This window comes from Quercus suber, unplaced genomic scaffold (assembly GCF_002906115.3).
Source record: "Quercus suber isolate HL8 unplaced genomic scaffold, Cork oak 2.0 scaffold_141, whole genome shotgun sequence".
Lineage (NCBI taxonomy): Eukaryota > Viridiplantae > Streptophyta > Magnoliopsida > Fagales > Fagaceae > Quercus > Quercus suber.
The window spans coordinates 910,813-931,719 of NW_027069602.1; the positions used below are offsets into that span (position 1 = coordinate 910,813).

The 20,907-nt window shown below is 31.4% G+C and overlaps 1 protein-coding gene across 1 annotated transcript; it reads right to left on the reverse strand.

Moving 5' to 3' along the window:
- Positions 1 to 18,194: 18,194 nt before the first annotated feature.
- Positions 18,195 to 20,252, reverse strand: LOC112006311 (NAC domain-containing protein 100). Its single transcript, XM_024038593.2, has 3 exons — positions 19,586 to 20,252; positions 19,149 to 19,426; positions 18,195 to 19,008 (listed from the first exon to the last, which is right to left on the reverse strand). Exons 1-3 carry the CDS (start codon positions 19,770 to 19,772, stop codon positions 18,406 to 18,408), a joined length of 1,068 nt encoding a protein of 355 aa, XP_023894361.1. The 5' UTR covers positions 19,773 to 20,252; the 3' UTR covers positions 18,195 to 18,405.
- Between the last annotated feature and the right edge of the window lie 655 nt (positions 20,253 to 20,907).

Consider the following 20,907-nt stretch of genomic DNA (forward strand, 5'->3'; position numbering starts at 1 on the left):
TATCACGGGTTGTCGTATCCTTATAGACATTTCTAAGGGAAAGTATAAAGTGAGAAGGAAAGTTAATAGAGATATCCTCAATGAGGGATAACAAAAATCGAGCACGAGGCTTTGTGATAGTGTTATAGTGAGACAATGGATGAAGAATAAATGTCATTACTATATTAAGGATTCTCGGATCTTTTGCAAAGGCCAAGTAAGGAGTGTTTTAACGCTCACCCCAAGATGATGGTGTCTCACAAAAGAGAGACGCGAGTTCGTCTTTAGACACAGTGTTAAGATAATCATAGCCAGGGTAGTCAAGATGTGCTACCCTGGGAACGTGTAGTACCTTGGATACAATATCCGGAGTAACTACCATGCATATACCTTGAATGCAAGTGACAAACTGGGGTATAGAATAATCAAATTCGTGCATATTGGAGTAGAACTCCCATATGATCACGGAAAGGCACGTGACCGGGACGCCACACAATGACTCCCAACCCCTACTGTAGATGACAATGGGTAGGTCAGTGTTAGAAAAATCTAACAAAACAACTTGGCGTTTCGAATGAATGCCTCGTCATGAAAAGTTCTCCAAGAAGTCTAATTTGTCCTTCTCATCACGGAACCGTACGTGAGATGGAGTGGAGTCAGAAAGAGAAGAAGAAGAAGATGCCCCGAAATAAAGAGGGTCCCGAGATAGAACGGATTTATGTTTAGGTGCCATGACGCAACTAACGTAAGAGAGAGAGAGAGAGAGAGAATCAAAAAAGCAACAAACATATTTATTATCAAAAGATAAAAAACAGTAAGGTACATATGAATGAAAATGCATGAACATGTGACATGCAAATTTAAATACATCATGGGCTCAGCCCAATCCAAACCTACTAGCACACAACACAGCAACAAAGTAAACACACATCTAAAATGCATGAAACATTGTTATAATGCTTATGTGATGCAATGAATGAAGTTTTAAACTCATTGAAGCAACACCCAACCCAAAATTTTTTACAAAATCTCATCAATTTTGAAAAACCCCAAAAACTTCTTCAAGAACCAAAACTTAGGTCAGAAAAGAATGAAATGCATGATTAATGAGTGAGAAAGTATCATACTAGATGAAGAACACTTGATTTAGGCCGTATATCAAGTGAGGAATGTGAGAGGTTTGAGTTTGAGGAGTTTGAGAGTGAGAGAAGAGAGAAACTATCAAGAGAGATCAAAGGAAATGGGTGAGAAATCGCAAGGCGCCTTTATATAGAAAAATCATAAAACTCGATCGATCAAGAGCTATCGAGATTTAAATTAGGCCAACCCTTCACTCTCTCTTCGATTGAGCCACTCCATCAAGATCATCATGTGAAATTTTTTACCTCTTAAGTGATTACCATTCCGATCAAAACCCCAGTGATAGGTTTTGAGGATTTTTTTAACTTTTCAAAGCCCAAATCTATACTTAGGCTTGGGTTTTCTATAATCTCAACTAACAAATACTAATGTTAATTTTAAACTAGAAATCCTTCTCCCTGTTTTGTTTTCCTATAAATATAAGCTTAGGGAAGCAGTAATTGGTTATCTGATTTTGAATGTTTGTAAATCCTCTGTGGAGAAATGAAACCCAAAATAATAATAATAATAATAATAATAAGAAAACAAAAAGCCTAATCCTTCATAGCCGATCCAACCTAGTAGTGAAATACATTTCATTCTATTAAAGAAAACAATATTATGATTGGTGGTGGCGGCCATAGAAGCAATTACTAGAAAAAATTACTCAAAACTAAGTATTTTTAATTTTAACAAGAACAATATTATGATTGTTCTTAAATTTTATTAAACCTAATTTTTAGATTTTTTTTTTCTCTTGATTTTTTTAGTTTTTTATGTTTTAAGAGGAGAAAGATATAAAAGAGTAGTAAAAATACAAATTTACCCATATTTCTAATAGAGATGGGTAATGAGAGACAAACAGAGTAGAGCACAGATAGGTAAAGTGTAAATTTTTAAATCACACGTAAGCAAAGTGTTTTTCAAACAAATCATAGGTAGGCAAAGTGTAATTTTCCAAAATTTTATTTCAAATCATGTGTGGACTAAAGAGGAAAATTTCTCTAACCTACTATGAAAAAATTCAAATAAGTATCAACGTTTACTTTTAATTACATGACCTACTTAATAGTCACGTGTAAAACTCTTCAAGCATCTATGAAACTTGACCGACTTGTCCTAGGCTCCTAGCTAGGCTGATGCGGCGAGCTGCGGTCAGTTTCCACGCTAATGGCAGTGGTTGGGTGGTGGAGCTCTTCGAAATCTAATTCCTTTGGTCAAGTCTGGATTTTCCTATTCCAAAATTCTCGAACCCCATTTGTAAGATTTCCAACGAATATAAAAGATAAATGAGAAAAATCCTTTCATTAGGTCAATTAGATTCTTTGTGTAATTAATTAGCAAATGCACTGCGTACATCTTATGGGTTTGCCTGCATTCTAAGCCTATTTGCAAGATGGAGCCCAAGAAAGGTTGTCAAAGACTCAAAATGCGTTTATATGCCCTCCAAATTACTACTCTCGCATCACAAGAAAATGTACACATGAGCATGGTCAATGCCTATAGGCTTCCATATTTATTTAGGTATTAGTATTTTAACAAGTCCAAAGATTTCAAAAGAGTTTCCTCAAACCCATTGTTGAGATTGTTTTTATGGAAAAGTCTAGGACCATAAATTTTTTCACAACTCCTTACCACAATTATAATGTGACAGAGTATGATTAGTGATTTTTTTTTTTTTTTTTTTTTTTTTTTTTTTTTTTTTTTTAAAAAAAAAGGTTATGTGTAAGTAATAATTAACCACTTACAATCTGTCATATCAGAATTTTGGCAAAAAAGTTGTGGAATAATTTGTGACCCTAGAACTACTTTATTTTTATTGCATACTAATTATAACATACCACCTCAAATGTTAGGGAAAAAAGTTTCGTTTTGTGTCATTGAACTTTTGTAGATTTTTCATACATGCCTTATTTAAGACAAAACTAGTTATATGCAATTGAACAAAAATTGGGACCTTCAATTTATTTTGTGTTTTAAAAAAATTGTCATCCCACTGGAAAATAAATATTAAATACTTAAATAGAAGCATAAAATATCTTTGAAAAGTTCATTTTAAACCCTATAATTAGGGGTAAAACAAATTAAATTCTATATTTCAAAAGTAACTCCAAGAGCTTTGAAGTTTAACTGACACCTCCTGGTGTTTCCAATAGATATGTCCAGGGTTTAAATCTCTCCTCTCTCATTTAACTATCAAATTGTTTTAAAAAAATTGTAACAAATTAAACCTTGAAATTTTAAGAAATGACAAATTAAACCATATAGTTTTAAAAGTAACATATTAAATTTCAAGGTGTCAAAAAGTAAACCTTGACCCATTTAAGTGGAACAACATTGCATTTGAGATTTATGGTCTGCTTGGATACCATTTATTGCTGAAAATTGAAAACTAAAAACACTGTAACAAAATAATTTTTAAATGTGTGAATAGTGCTATTAGACCCATTTTTAATGAAAAATTTGCTGAAAAAAAAGTTTGTGGGTCCCATAAACAGTGCACGGGACCCACCAATAGACGCATTCTTCAGCTAGACGCAAACGTTGATACAAAACGTTGTATCCAAACGTATTCTTAATCTGCTACTTTTTGAAATTTCAATGTTTACTTTTTAAATTATATGGTTTAATTTGTAATAAACCTTGAATTATAGGGTTTTAAATGAAATTTTCTCCAAGATTTTTTTTTTTTGGTTAATGGTCTCAAATATCTTTATTTGGTGGTTGGGTTGTCTTTAGTCTGAGTTTAGGCCAGTCTGCCTTGGGCCTAAACGAGTATATGGATCAACCTTAACTAGCTTAGCTCAAAGAACCAATTGATAGCCATATTACTGGGCTTAATTAATGTACCAATTCGTGCCAAAAAAAAACAAAATGACATAATCTTATACGCGCTTATAAAACAAATTTACCGACAAAATAAGAAGGAAAAAAATTTGCAGAAGTTAGCACTTCACACTATGTGTAATTTTGACATAATCTTCGTATCCTTTACCCAGTTCATAACATAGCTCAGAATGAATTCTCCAATACTAATGGAATATTTATGTGTGGATGGTGGGGTTGTTAGTTAAGTGATAAATTACCTCATCAAAGAACAATAAATAAATAAATAAAATAAATGGTTAATAAAATATTGTTGAACCCAAATTCATTAACAATAAATTTTTAGGTTAAGTGGTATACTGCAAGGTATTTATATCAATCCATTATTGCTATTAAAAATTGGAATTTTATGCTAAAGAAAAACATGAATTAATTTCTTTTAATTTTTTATTTTTTAAACTACCAAACTTCAAATCTAGACAAATTTTTAACTCCCACACGTAGATATCTTTCAACTCCAAATAGAGTCGGTTTGTTACCTAAAAAATTTAAAGACAAAGATCAGAGTTGTTTCTTTAAACACTACCATTTGACACACATTACCAAAACAAAAAAAAAAAAGGACGAGGAAGAAGAAGGTTGAAAAGGCAATAATACAATTGCAGCAAAAGCCTACTTTTGAAACATCAATATGTTCTACCAATATAAAGAAACATCAATATGAAAATATTGTTTGTGGATTGTCATGTTCCCAAATTTATGACAAAGAAGAGGTGTGGTCCATGGGAATTTTTTTTTTTTTAATTTAATTTTTATTTTATAGAAAGTTTTAACTTATGGTGTCTGCTTCTGATAATAGCTCTTTATCATCAGACTAAGATACTAATCGATTTTTGGTATAGATGAGAATTAAACTTCAAATCTCTTATTTAACCATCAAAGATTTTACCGGTTAAACTAACTAGAACCGACTAGTTCATGAGAACTTCTATGTGAAAAATTGAGTCAGGTTCACTAAAACATTTCTGGATTTAAATGCAAAAAAGACATTCCTATCGCCACCAAAGTGGTCCATGATGAGCTTTTACCTAATAGTTTTCAATTGTTATGTAGCATATTTAAACTCGAAAACGACATTCCTGCCATACGGTTGATGGTTCGTTTTCAGCTGCATTAAAAGAAGCAAGACATTTCTCACCCAAAAAAAAAAAAAAAAGACTAGAGATGTAATCAATCTTATGCAGAAAATTGAGGAAAAAGAGCAAAATAAACTAGATATATGGTTGTGCCCTTGTGAATTTGAGAGACATTTTTGTTGCATTCCTAAACATTTAGTGATCAAATTGTCGAATGATTGAAAGAGAGAAAATAGAAAATCAAAAGCAAGAAATTATTGTGGTTTGGCTTGACCACCTTTGTACTGTGGAAAACTCTTGACGGCTAGATTTTTGCTAATGAAGTGTGTTTATCATAATGAGTTCAAGTCAAATTTTGCTAAGTCTAATTAAGAGGTTGGTTGCATGGGTAGAATAATTAGCTAGCTATACTACCTAGTTGAGCATTTCCCACAAATGAGGCATATTTTATTATCAGCCAATTTGGAGAGTTAAATTCACTTTTCATTTTGCTTACCTACTTTTTTCCTTTGTAGAGAGACCATTGGAGGATTTAAGTTTTATTAACATCTAGTTTTGAAATTATTAGAGTAAGATTTTTTTTTTTTTTTTGAGAATCTAAAACATTATAAGTGTTTATTTTGGTCTTTAGAACTCAAATTTATAATGGGTTGTTAAATTTATATGAAGTAATTTATATTAGAAGTTGTTTTCTAAATTCTTTAATTTTAAATTCTCAAATCTCAATAAAACCTTATTGTAATTGTGTTGGGGTGGCAAAATATGATGATGTGAAATTGTGAATTTTGTTCCTCGTTAATACAATTCTTCAAAGCCCAACTTTTTGTCATAATCATTAAAAGGCTAGTCAATGGGTCCAACAGTGAAATTTATAGGCCCACGTAGAAGATCCATAAAGTAAAAGAACACAACAATAATGTGCACGTATTGGATGGCTGTCATTCTAAATATGAACACGATCATTCAGCAAAAAAATAAAACTAGGCTTACTTTACACTACAGTTGCACACAGTCTTTTATTCGTACCATTATTGAGACTAACTATCATTCTAGAGCATAATTTTTTTCTCTATTGGATGAGAGCAATGAGAGCCATAAAAGTATAAATCGACCTTCTAAAAGGTCAAAAATAACTTGTCCCTGTCGAACCTAACCAAGAGCATTATGAATAATAACATTTGGAATTATGTATATCCTATAATCACTCATCCACATTGGTCTAAAAGTGCCAGTCAATAGTAGATCTTCTATTCAAATACCGACATTGGATCTAGATGATCCAAGAGAGAGGGAGAGAGATTATTGATTTATGTAACCGCAATAAATCTAATGATGCAAAAATTGACACTATTAATGATGTTAATGGCAGATTTAGAATTTTTTAACCTTATTCTCTTTCTACCGTTAATGATTAATGCATTATAAATTAGTGTTAATAGTGGGCTTAGTGAAATTGACAATACTTTAATCACGCTTTACTTGGACCTAGTGCACTAAAGCACTGACCCAAGTTTTGCCCATTCTAATTACAATTTATCACATGAACAAATTGTAAAAGCTTTACATCTCTAACATTACACTATTCCACGTGATCATATTTACCCTAACTTAGAACTTCTTTCTAAGAGAAATTTCCAAAACCTTGCATTACTTAATAGGGGTTTCGAATTCTGCTACTCCTACATGTCTCAAGTGCAATTTATTAGTTTGGGAATAATAAAAGAAAATTGTGTGTTGGGGGGTTGGGGGGGGGGGGGGGAGTTGGGGAGGTGTTGGGCTGTGTTTTAGAATCAACAAACCTTCAAATAGTTAATTTGAAAAAATTGAAACGCTTCTTATTGGAAACCCTCCTTATTGGATGATCATGATACTTCTTCAAAAATCGAAATTCTTGGACTGTTAAAGTTTGCCCACTGTTCATTGAGGAATATTTATTGCAAATAAATTTTTTTTTTGATAGATATTTCAAATAAAGTGAGCCAATACAATTGGATAAACTGAAAGAATTTTGCGTGTTACATTTGGTAAGTGTAATTCTTTAACTACCTTGAAAGTAGAAATTGGTAGAAATCAAACTTTTGAAGCCACTAAAAATACCCACCTTATTTTATTTTCTTCTTCTTCTTTTTTCCTTTCTTTTTGAGTTTCCTTATTTGAAAGCTGTACATATTAAATATTATTTTGGATTCAACTCATTCAAGAAGTTACAAATTTTGTTTTAACTTAACTAATGACAGGGTAGATTCAATACAATTTGAGGCCTAAGGTGATAAAATGTATTGCATTTTTCAATATTTAAATATTAATTAAATAATATATATAGTTTGAAAACCATTCTTCTAGTTTTTTGAGATAAAAAATTTATAATATAGCTATTATATTTAGGTTTTATTAATATCACTTTTACAAGTTGTTAGGAAAATTGATTGTTAATCTTTATTTGACACATTCATAATAAACTCATAGTATTTTTTTGTGTGAAAAAATTTAGGGTTTCAATTTTTTTGGATTTCTATTGGCTTAAAATGTCAGGGGCATTTTTGAAGATGGAAAAAAAATGTAAAACCTACTCATTTTTTTTCTTTTAAAAAAATAGTTATCATTCTACAATTTTGGGTTTTTTTTTTAATTTTTTTATTACTATGCAGCTTATTATTATTATTATTATTTAATGGGTGCTCCCACACAGAGAAAGAGAGGGAGGGAGGGAGGGAGGGAGGGAGAGCCGACCTAGGTGGGGGGAGGTAGCTCATGACTAATTGTCTATGAGTTAGGACCTTATAAGTCTAATATTCAAACTTATTAAACTAAATATCAAAAAACCCCAGTATGAGGGTCTAGTGGTCAAACACCTTGTTTACTTCGCTTTTAGTGCTAGGGTTCGAATTATGCGGGACTCATTAGCATTGGGGTTGCAAGCCAATGAAGGAATCCCAAGGTATATCCTGCTTTATAAGACATATCTTGCCCCCATAATCCTACATTTTTTTTTTTGGCAAAAAAGAAGAAGTGTATATTAGAATATCCATGCAAAAAAAATGTGTATGAGAAAAATATATAATGAAATTAAGTCCTAATCTCACATCTGTAAAAATAACATAAGACCCAGAAGAAACAAATAAACAAACACTACTACATGAATGACCATCTCCATGATAGCATATTAGCATTGGGTCAGTCAGAAATCAAATTTGAACACTCAAAGAGAGTCTAAAAAGAGGGAGGGCCAGGAAGAATGCAAAGAAATAATGCAACTGCAAATAAAATCAAAACACATTTTTACACATCGCAATCAAATTGATATACAACTTTAAACAGAAATCTTCAAACTCATCCATATAACTATATAAAGGGCGAATTTCACCACATAATATGGAGACAATAATCATGATCTTCGAGACCTAACTTATCATTAACATAGGGTACGTGGCTATATACCTTTGCATTTTATGTATGAAATGTTGGTATGAGCTATATATAGGTCCTGTATCGCATTCTTTGATCATGACAATTCTTGATTCCTCTTTCACTATACACTTTGTCAGTGCCTTAAAAAGAATATGACACCAGAAATGGCTCATGATCTTCGAGACCTAACTTATCATTAACATAGGGTACGTGGCTACATACCTTTGCATTTTATGTATGAAATGTTGGTATGAGCTATATATATAGGTCTTGTATCGCATTCTTTGATCATGACAATTCTTGATTCCTCTTTCACTGTACACTTTGTCAGTGCCTTAGAAAGAATATGACACCAGCAATGGTTGAGAATCATGGCTCATCTTTACCAAGCTTAATTGAGTCAAAACACTTGCCAATGACCTCGTAGCCAAGTGGCATTCGGATTCCTTTGTAACTTGTTGCTCGGGATTCTATCCCTGCACTTACCTAGCCAAAAAAAAAAATTGAGTCAAAACACTTAATAGGTAATTACTGTATATTTGTCGTATTAACATCAAAAGGCTATTAAGATCTTAATGGGTGTTAAAATAGGGAGGACCTCGACTAGCTCTTTAGGTTAATTGTTCAGTTTATTGTCTTATTGATTGCGTTATTGGCTTCAGTGGGTGTAATTGCGTCCATTGGAACTTTAAAAAGAAAAAAAAGGTACAGATATATAATAGTAATAAAGAGATTCATTTAGTACCTTTAAAATTGAACCCTTTAAAAAAGATTTATGGGTCAAATGGTCAATAAACTAAATACTCGATCAATTATGACAACTTTTTGAAATATTCGATTCTATCTCACTTTTAAATTCTTATGTGATTCCAATTTATAAAACAAATAATTTTCTTAAAAGTAGTCCTAAAAGATAAATGATTAGTGTATGAATACAATTTTTTTTCTTCATAATTTGTTGAGATGACAAATTGTCAATAATATATAATAAAGTAACATCAATAATGGGTCTGTTAGGACATGTGTAATTTAATGTTAGGAATATATATCAATATATAATTAGCTAATCTTTTGACAAAACGCACATTACTTGTAATTTGATAAATTTAGAATGTGTTTAATGTTTTAAGGAATAAGGTTTCAAGATCAAGTATTAAAGACATGCAAGTTTGTCCAAGAAACAAATGGAGAAGTGCTGCATTTTAAAGTCTAACAGCTAGCTCGACAGCTAGTATCTATCGAGGTTTAAAAAACTTCTGAAACTCGATGCTCGACAACTTCTCAACAGATAAGCTATCTATCGAGGTTTATAAAAATAAATTTTTTAGAGCTGATTTCATTTCAATCTGTAAATACACGTTTGGGCTTTCTTTTCTCACAACTTTAAACATATATAAAGATTGCTTCAAGGGCCTTCACAGCTGATGCAACTCAATGCAAAAGTTTTTCACAAGCATATTGTGAACCAGAGACATAATTTGACTTAGTTCATCTTTCTCTTGAAAAAGCTGCTGTGTTTGTACACCATAGAGTTTTGTAGTCAAGGAGTTTCGTGATCTTCATCGTATTGATGAATTGAAAAACTTTGCAGCCAATATCTTTCTCAAGTTGGTGTAAGCCCCATACTGGGATCCGCTTATCGAATTAGTTAGTCACATACTGGGAGCCGTGTATTGAAATGAGAGATTTTCACTACAGAACAAATCCAATTAGGTACTGGGGTAAGGGTTCAACTGTAGGTTGGTATAACGTACTTGTAACCGCTTGTTGTAATAATGGTGAATTCTCGAGAGTGATGACCTTAAAATCACCCGATGGGGTTTTTGCCGTATAGGTTTTCCCCATTCGTAAACAAATTACTGTGTCAATTTAATTTTCGCTGCATTTAGTTATTTGGTGATTTGTTTGTGCTACCACGCTTATTGCATGCAAATTGGATTAATTAATTAACTTGATTAATTAATTGGTTAATTTATCACAATGGTCAATACATTCTTGGCCTATCAAGGTCCATGTAAAAATAATAATAACTTGACGGTTAATACTTTTAAAAATTGTGTATGTAGCATTGTTAAAAGATAAAACCACAATTTGTCAATTTGAGAGAGAGAGAGAACAATTATTGGAACCCTACTTTTTTTAATTGGATTATATTTTAAATTTTCTCATCCCAATTATTGAATTATCAAAAAAGAAAGTATTGACATGTTTAGTTAAATTATTTATTAGTTAGTACAAAATTCATGTTAGGATATTACTTAAAAAATTATATTCTTATTAGTGTTGAAACTGATAAATTATTATTTTTAAATCAATAAATTACTTAAGAATAAACCAGCACTAGAGAAAACTCTATTTGCCGAAATAACTGGTAGTCACTGTCACGGTGTTAAACAAAATTGTTCAAAGCAAAACCATACTAAAGTCGACTCCATAAATCTTCTCCGAGATCCCAAACTATAGACTAAAATTTTAAATTGCCATCCAAATGATGGGATAAGGTTAGGCGAAAATATACACAAAAAGATCCTACTCAGCCTCATAAGTCATAACCACTACTTTCCAGTTTCCACAAAGAAAATAGTGCTTAGTTTTATGAGTATGACACTGGTCGTCCCCCTCTAACTATTTTTCTATTTACCAAAAAAATTGTTTATAATTTAGAATAACAAACACCATTTTTTTTTTTCAGCTTCTTTTATCTTTCCCCTGTATAGCATGATATTGAATGAACAAAGTTTACTTATCGCTTCCTCTAAAAAAAAAAAATACACACCAATTTTTTGTCATTTTTTTATACAAGATAAAATTAAATCCCTTTCTTTTATATATATATATATATATATAATAATTAGACGTTTGCACCCAAAAAAAATACAAGATAAAATTAAATCCCTTTCTTTTATATATATATATATATATATATAATTAGACGTTTGCACCCAAAAAAAAAAAATCTCTGCTTCATCACAAATTCTTGGCCATATCTCAACAACTTATAGATTGCCAAGTTTATCAAAAAAGGATTGCTAAGTTTACAGCTCAATTTCAAGATAATGTTTCGTTTAAATTTTAACTGAAACTTCATTTTGCATTTCAGCCCCTTACACATTCTGAGAAAAAAAAAAACAAAAAAACGTAAAAATGATGTTAGTTATATAGTGCCAATGACTCTCTCTCTCCTGATGTTGTTTATTTTAATTTTCTTTTGCAATTTTTCATAACTCATAACAATATTAATTTTTCCTTTATATACTTTAAAAATGAACACTGGGGTTTTATCGTGACAAAAATGTCCAAAAAGTGTTAGGGTAAAGTGTCATGGACCTCAAGATAAAAGAAAAGTATATAGTGATGTTAGTTAGATAGTGCCAATGACTCTCTTTCTCTCCTGATGTTGTTTATTTTAATTTTCTTTTGCAAATTTTCATAACTTATAAGTCATAACAATATTTATTTTTCCTTTATATACTTAAAAAATGAACACTGGGATTTTATCGTGACAAAAATGTCCAAAGAGTGTTAGGGTAAAGTGTCATGGACGTTAGGATAAGAGAAAAGTATATAGTGAGCTGAGCGTATACGCCCTTTATGAGACTGATATGTGAGCCTTATAAATTATAACTTTGGTAAAACTTTCTTGTTATAAAAGTTTTCCTTCAAGAATTAGCACGATTACACATATCAAAGTCAAACAGAGGTGGCTCACACACCAACTGATCTTTTTATCTAAATTGATCAAAAAGATAGGTCACAGTAATTACATTTCACATTTCAACAGAATTGCAGTTTTAAAAGACAAGATTGTTACTTTTATAATGCGCGTAGCCTCAGCAAAATGCACAATGAGGTGTGACAAATTTTGCAAAATTTTTGTACTAAACGGAAAGTATGATAATCCACATTCATACTTTGTAAGGGAATAATGATAAAGGTTTGCAGTCTCCCATCCTTATTTTACTCCTTCATGTAGATTGGAGGGGGAAAATGAACTTTACTTAATAAGAAAATTGGAGATAAGCTTGACCCCTCACCATATTTTATTCTAAGGAAACTATTATTGTCTTCAAATTCATTCATTTATGTAACATCATGCATACAAAAATAGCTATTTTGAAAGTTTAATTAGGAAGAATATCACTTCTTTCCACCCCAAAACATTAACATTTTCAACGCTATGAATACAACGTTTTTTGATTGCGCGGTACACGTAATTATGAAACCCTATCTTTCTTAATCATATGGTTACCTAATAATAATGAATTTTTCAAACAACACAATTAGTGCCATGTGAAACTCTAATACTAATAAGGCCTCAAATCAAACATTTGACACATATACTAACATTTCGTAATCAAATTCATAATGAGAATTAAAGAAGTCAGTAGATAATCAATCATCCATTTAATATTAGCTTATAAGATAATTAAAAAAATATCTTACATATACATTTAATACACAAGTAAATACTTTAAATTATTAATTATACTTAAAAGAATTGATTAAAAATTTTAGACTTGAATTCTGTCTAGTGTCTATACCTAAAAGAAACATTAATTAATATCACAAACATTTCGAAATCATACCATATATCACAAATCTTATCATATACCTTTTTTTAAGTATATACTCTAATATAATTACATATTGATTCTCAAAAATAATAATAATAATAATATAATTACATCTTGATGCAAAATAAAATTTTAAAAAGAAAAAGAAAAAAGAGGAAGGGTTTTAAAGTTGTGAAATTTTTCTCTCTCTCTCTCTCTCTCTCTCAAATCAAAATTGAGAAGACGTAAAAGAACATTCGGTTGTGGGCCATTTCGAAATACTATTTAGGACTTGTTTTTGTTTATTGTCTTTTCTCGTTTCCACGGCGAGCGTGCATATTGATATAGATATTGATGGGTTGGGACTTGGGACCCACCCAAAGACAAGGACACGTCGCACGTAGCTCTTTGTGAATGGACAAGAGGTCGTGTACGTAGGGCATTTCATGACGTCAGAGAAAAAAACAAATAATAAAAACTAATAAACCGCGTGTCTCGCAAGCGCGGGAATCAGAGAGTGGACCCTTCCCTCTTACGTGTCGACCGTTAGACAGGCCTAACCCCTCTCCTACTACTTCCAACCTCATCAATATAGGACGGCAGATATAACATTATTCAAACATTATTCAAAACTGCTGTCAACACAACTTTTGCCATAATTTCTGTACAGCCTGGAAAGTTACGAACGTTGGAATAAAAGTGGTGAGTCTGTGTCAACGGAGACTTGGCTCCAAGAAATAAGTATTTTGTTTAACCCACTTAGATTCGAGTTCTGTTGTCAATAAAAGTCCGTTGATGGGTATTCATGATAATTGGCTGCATTCAAAAAGGATGAGTTTTAACCCTAGTGTCTTGCCCAAGGACTAGGCGAAACCTAACTAATCTCTAATTTTTGCTTACAAAAAAATAAAAAAAGTGGTGGGTTTGTGTAACTGTACAGTTTTACCACTCCTAACTCGACACATGGACTAATTATGACAAAGTTGTTTTAAAAGTTTTGGCTTTAATATTACTCGACATAATTACCCTAATTGATTTATCAATAAGCTTAAAAACAATGTTAAAATTATAGCAAAGTTCACAACTTTGTCATAATTTGCTATATAACAAAAGTTGTGAACTTTATTATAGTGCTAGCATTTTTCTAAGCTTAGAGCCTCAATTTATTTCAAAATTGTCTAAGGTTGCAAGTTATAGTAATTCCAGAATCATAACATTTATCACATCATTTTTTACAATTATTTTATGTAGCATATTGTAATTAGTTTATTGTCACTTTCTCGTTTGGCACATCATAGTTATGGTAAAGATGTGGCACAAAATGTTATGATTCTAGATTTATTTTTTGGCCAAACAATAAGTCTAGAGCTACAACATAATTTACAACATAATTTACAATTTTTTTTAAGATGGTAAGTTAGAATACCTTTAGGGTCACAATTATCTTACATAGCAAACTATAATTAATTGTTTAGTACTTTTACACAAACTCTCTACTTTATTTTTTACCACTTGTCAAATTAAAGTTGTGGGACAAAAAATTATGCTCTTTGATTTCTTGGACAAGTTATAGAAGTTGGTTAATAAAGTAGTGCCATAGACCTATATTCAGTAATAATAATAATAACTTGTCAAACTGATCAGTCGTTGTTTCTGTTTCCGTACCATTTGTTTTGTTTCCTAATCCAAGTGCAGGGCATTTTTATTTATTTATTATTTTTAACCTTTTCATCTCTAATAAGATATTTATAAAAAAAAGAGGAAAAAAATATATATTTGAACTATTTAATAATAAATATCAACTTTAAACCACCACCCATAACCATTCTTTAACAACTATAACTTTGCGGTCAATAATTCTAATGATTAAGACCAACTTATGGGCTATGGTAATAGAATAAGTCTACTACCACAGCAATTTGCACAACTCTCCCGTATATAATTTCAAAGTTCTCTCTAAACTTTATAAACTTGAGTAGACGTGATGGGATATAAAAAAACGCGTTAAAGATTAGCTCACATGTTAAGTTAATGACTAAAGGGCCCACTAAGGACTTGTATTATGGTCTCAAAATTTGTTGTCAGTTAAACAGAATTAAATGTGATTAGAGGCTAATAAAGGTTCAACTTTTCAAAGAATTTCTTATGTTATCTATGTTACATGTGTAAAGCTATGTTCGTAACAAAAATTCACAACATCGTTAAATTTTTCTAGAATTTACTTCACACGTGAGTCATTAAAAAAAAAAATTAAGAGTAGATACCCTATTGCATATATAAATTTGTGGATATGAATTGTATTCAGTGTATTAGCGAGTGGAATACTTTAAGATACAAACATATGTCTGCACCATGTACTTCACCTAATTAAGTAACCTACTTCCGATTCCTTGGATATATTTAATTGTTATTTATTCTCCATTGGCTACCTAAATACTTCCTTGCATTTATAATTACTTTTTTTTTTTGGATAACCTTGCATTTATAATTGCTATGCTATAGTAATGTGAGATTTGTGTAGTTAAGACAAATTTTTGAAAGGAAAAAGAGCTTGATAGTACTTTGTATTAACCCAAAACTCAGAATTGTTTTTGTATTTTGCCCAAAATATAATTATATCTTGTGGTGGGTCTAAGTGTGAGCTAATAGGTAGAATGAGAGGTTTTATGAAATTATTGTGAATTTTTTTTTGTGATCCCAGCTTTTTACTTTTCTTATGTTACATTTTAGAATCAATTTAGTTTATCTAACTCAAATTTTAATTGTCAGGCCAGATTGTAGTAAAACCTAAGACCTAAGAACTTAAACTTGTTTTTTTCTTTCTAAAACATACTAAAATTATTCAAAGATGTAGAATTCACAATAGTGTGATGATAACATTTTGTGATACTTGTTTTATGAATAATATATAGAGCTGTATGCTTTGACCAAAGAGAATATACCAAACCCTTAATAAGAATAGTCGGTAAGAACTGTTCCTTAATATAGGGAACTGGGTATAAAGTTGATTTGGGTAGTTTGATTTGTGGATTACTTTAAAGGGAGAAGATAATAGGGAAAGTTTTTATAATATAAATTTGCTGTCAAAAAGGATAAATGCAACAAAATTTGTAAACGACAAAAATGCTCCAATTTCATGTAGCTTAGGACTATGTCGTGCAGGACTCAAATTGTTCAAGGCTGACATATTTTATCATGTGCCAGATACAAAAGCACCACATGGTTTGTAAGTAAAAAAAAAACCATGATATATAAGAATATATTATATAAATATATATATATATATATATATAATATATATTCTCACATCATGCTATACAGCTTAGAATCCAAAATGGATGAATGGACAGATAGAAAGAATGAATTGAATGAGAATAAAACAAAGTGGCAACACATTGACACAAAGGCGAAATTTCCTCATGTAGAAAAATTTGATATATTTTTGTATCATATTCTTTATATGTTCTTTACATCATGCCAAATGAATTTGTGATTTATATGGGTACAAGTCTTTATTAAGAAGATTGATTTAGATTCTAATTTTTAGTCGAAATTATATAAATAAACTATGAAATGACAAGTTTTTTTTTTTAATAGATGAAATGTATAATTGGGTTTAAGTTTTATTAATATGTCTATTTAATATGATTAAGTATTGCATATTTTTTCAAATCCTCATAATAAGGGTTCTTATTTGAGTAAAATCTTCGAATCTAGCTCAAATCATCATCATGTGTTGTTAAATTTATATTTAATAATTTATACTAACAATTGTTATTCAAATGTCTAAAATTTTATATTATAAAATCCAAACACAACCATGATGAATATTAATATATTTTGAAAGAATGAACAAGAGAATTGGGAAAAAATAAGAAGAAGAAGACTTTAAATTTTAGTCATTATTTTAATATTATAACCAAAAATATATATTTTTTCCCTTCTAATGTTATTCTATAATTGTGTTCAAGCTCAATCTAGTCTGCAACAAAGCCTCCATGACTTTATTTCATATATATGAAATTTAAATTGCACATCTTTGACATTATTGTTGAACATATTACGACTCCAAAACCATCAAACTGTTGTTCGGTTAGACAGTGAAAACACTTTCTTATATAAACCAACATATCTATTTCAAAACTATTTGGCAAGCAAGTATTTGTTTTTCTTTTTGTTTTTTGTTTTTGTTAGAGATATAAATTAAACATATTAGCCCAATGTAATAAGCCCAAGCCCACTCCTGCTTGTACTAGAGTTTTTTTCTTTCCTGGTTTGAAATTGGAGTTTTGGAGTCTGGGGGATGGAGATGAGGGGTTATCTAAACTTTTTTTTTTCTTCATAAATTGATAGTTACAACAACAAAAAAGGAATGATTTGAACCCTGTATCCACCAAGAGGTTTTAGTTAACCTACAAAACATTTTGACGGGTAATTTGATAGACAATGTTACAGATAAACTTCATGAGGATATAAAAAAATGCATGAACCATGGTGAAAAGGCAAAGGGAGTTTTCCACCTTGGATTCACATCAGGTGCAATACCTAAGGTATTGCACCTGGTGCAATAGCTTATCAAAAACTGAGATTGAAAGTTGAAAAAGCAACTTTCAATCTCAGTCATTAAATAAAATATATTAAAAAAGAGTAAAAAAGATAAAGTTAAAAAGTGAAAAAAGTTAAAAAAATTGTGAAAAAAATTAAGGTATTGCACCAGGTGCAATACCTAGGGTATTGCACCTGATGCTGATCCTTCCACCTTGACTTGTATGTAATGATTGTACATGAAACTCAACAGCGGATAAGTACAAATGCATTTTTTAATGTTTGTGTGTCCATCGCATTCTGCGCGTGCACGGGTTAAGAGTGAAATCTATTGTCAAAGGCATATTCATCTGAGTACCACCATATCCAAGAATTATATAATTCCAAATTTGATGATTATAAAAAAATTTCTTAGAATAAAGCTCAGGTCCTCAGTTATGTCAGCACCAGTGTCCAAAGGACTGAATGTAATTCTATTAATTTTTCTCATTTTTTTTAGTAGATTATACAAAATAAGATCACCTAGCCAACAACTGAATCATTCTCTTATGTCAACAATTTTGCATCCAAGCAAATTAACTACAATGATTTAATAATTTACCCCAAAAAAAAAAAAAAACCCACAACATATTCAAAAAAGAAAGCACTTGAAAAGGGAATATAATATCTTACAAAACATAGCATATGTTTTTCCCTTCCTTAAGGATTCAGAAAATTTATACACAGATCCACACATCAATCCAAAGCAACATATAGTGGTAATGGAAGTTGCACTCCCTTTTTTTTTTTTTTTTTTACCTTAAATATCATCTTCTTCTAATGCCCTGTCATTTTGGGTTTCAATAACTCCACAAATTGTCAAGGTCTACTGGCCCAGCTGAGGTTGATGGGGCCTCTTGATTATCAAATGGCCTCCTACCCATTTCGAGATGTGATACGACCGAAGAGATTTCGGTGTTCATGTCAGTTGTCATAGCCGTCTCATGGGAGACATTAACCATCTCCCTCTCTGTTTTGAAACTCTGCCTCAAGTTTGAGCCTTGATTCCCAAGCAAGGCTCTAAGAATTGAGTGGTCTTGCATTGCAACAGAGCCAGGGAATTGTTGATTGGCAGAGAGTGGAATGGTTTGAGCAGAGTAGAGGGAACTTGAAATTGGGATTCTTGGAAGAATATCGGTGCGATACGAGGAAACTCCAGAAAGAGAATTGTTGAGGTAATTCATCATTCCTTCTTGGTTTCCTTGAGCATCCATGAAGTTGGAGAAGCAGGGCACGTAAGCCGATTCAGAAACAGATTGGGTCTTGCCTGTATATGGAGAAGAATCCATTAATGGTGGAAGATTTGAAGGATCCAATTCAGTCTCCAGTCTCACTATCCCGCTAATATGGATTTTCTTCCCCCCAGAAGTCTTTTGAAATATCCTACTTATAACCCATTCATTCTGCATTTTCAAGAACAAAAATCCATTAGTTTCAGGTAAAGCAGAGGATAAACAGAGTGAAAAAAAACAGGGGAAAACAGATAATAAAAACAGAGCAAACCCAGAGTATAAAACAAGAGGTAAAATAGTGAGTATTATACCCTTGCAGTTTTGGGGAGATTGTGCACTGACAATTTACCCTCCAATCTGTACTCATGCATGACCCAGTTGGTTTTCTCTCCTTTTGGGGCTCTACCCTTGTAGAAAACAAGGGTTTTCTTCATCCCAACCAGTGATTTTCCTCTGTATATTTCCTTATCTTTTCCAGTGGCTTTCCAATAACCAGCTTCTGTAGCCCTATTAGTCCTCAAACCAGTTGGGTATTTTCTGTCCCTCACACAGAAAAAGTACCACTCTTTCTCTCCCATTTTCGCTTTCCCTTCATCCAAACACAAAACAAAAACAAAATCAAAATCAAAATTTGATCCAAATAAACATCTAAGGTCCTTGCAATTCTCACAAAAAGAAACTGAGATACACAAGGGAAAAAATTACAAAAAAGAAGACTAAAGAATTTTTTTTTTTTTTGGAAACTTACATGGCAATTCCCAAGGCTCAGACCTGTTCAAATCCACCTCTCCAATAGCTCTAGCAGAGAAGCTAGTATCAATAACTTTCTCGTACAAGTAATGACTAATAAGCTCTTCATCAGTTGGATGGAATCGAAACCCGGGTGGCAAATCCATCTGTTCCTCTTCCTTACAAACCCCACAAAAGTTTTCCATTTCCTAAGAAGCTAAAACCCTATTTGCTTTGTTATCTGAAACCTCAGTTTCAGAACAAGCTAAGCTGTGATATCCAAAGTAAGCCTTAGTTTCAATAACCAAACCCCTTGTAACATATGGGATTTAAATAGGTACAAACCAAACAGCCTCAGTTACGAGGGTCCAGGAAACCTTTCAGGAAAAAACACACACTAAAATGATTCAAATAAAAAGTATGACTTAAAGAGAAGATAAAAGCTTTATAGAAAAGGTGTTGAAGTTGGAGAGAAAAAGGTGGTGAAAGAGAGGAAAAGAAGGGAAGCCATGGAACTAAAAAGTTGTAACCTGAAAGATGAAGATATTAAGGAAAAAAGCACTACGAGGAACACAAAGGCCCTAAATACTGGTATTTAGAGAGAGAAACGTGGTATGTAACGCAACCTGGTTGGCTGGTTGTTTTGTTTTAGCCCTCTAATTTATTTTATTTTATTACATTTTTTTTGTTTGTGTGTGTAATAATTCCTTGCATCTTCTGAATCTTCACCAAAGACAAACCATATATTTAATACCTCTCATGTAAGATACAATAACAAACAATTTAATATTTGTAATGTGGTTAATATAATAATCTTTTGATTAAATTATTATTTAAAATTTGTTTATTATTGTTTTAAGTGTAGAAGAATTATGATGAAGATGCTGTGAGAAGGCCAACTAGACTTTGATGTTACAGGATTGGTTTGTTTCTATGTTTACCAGATTTATCCAACATGCACTATTGCTGATATAATGACTAAAGGAGTTGAACTTAGAACAAGAAAATTTTTATTTTTTATTTATTTTTTATTTTTTATGGAGTTTAAAAGGGGCTTTTCCCCCAAAAGAAATCATCTTTGTCCAAATGAATAACAGCTGTGCCTGTGTGAATGCATATATAAGATAAATATAAGCCCACTGTTCAGCTTTCTAAAAATTAGTTAAAGTTCACTTTATTCGTTCCAAAATGACCCATATAATAATAACCACCCAAATTTCCATCTAAGTGAAATGAGAGAGAGATCCTTGAAAATGGTTTATACCAACTTTGGTATAGATGAGGCATGCATTATCAAGTATAGGAAGTCCAATTTGAACAAAAACTTAGATAAAATTAAAA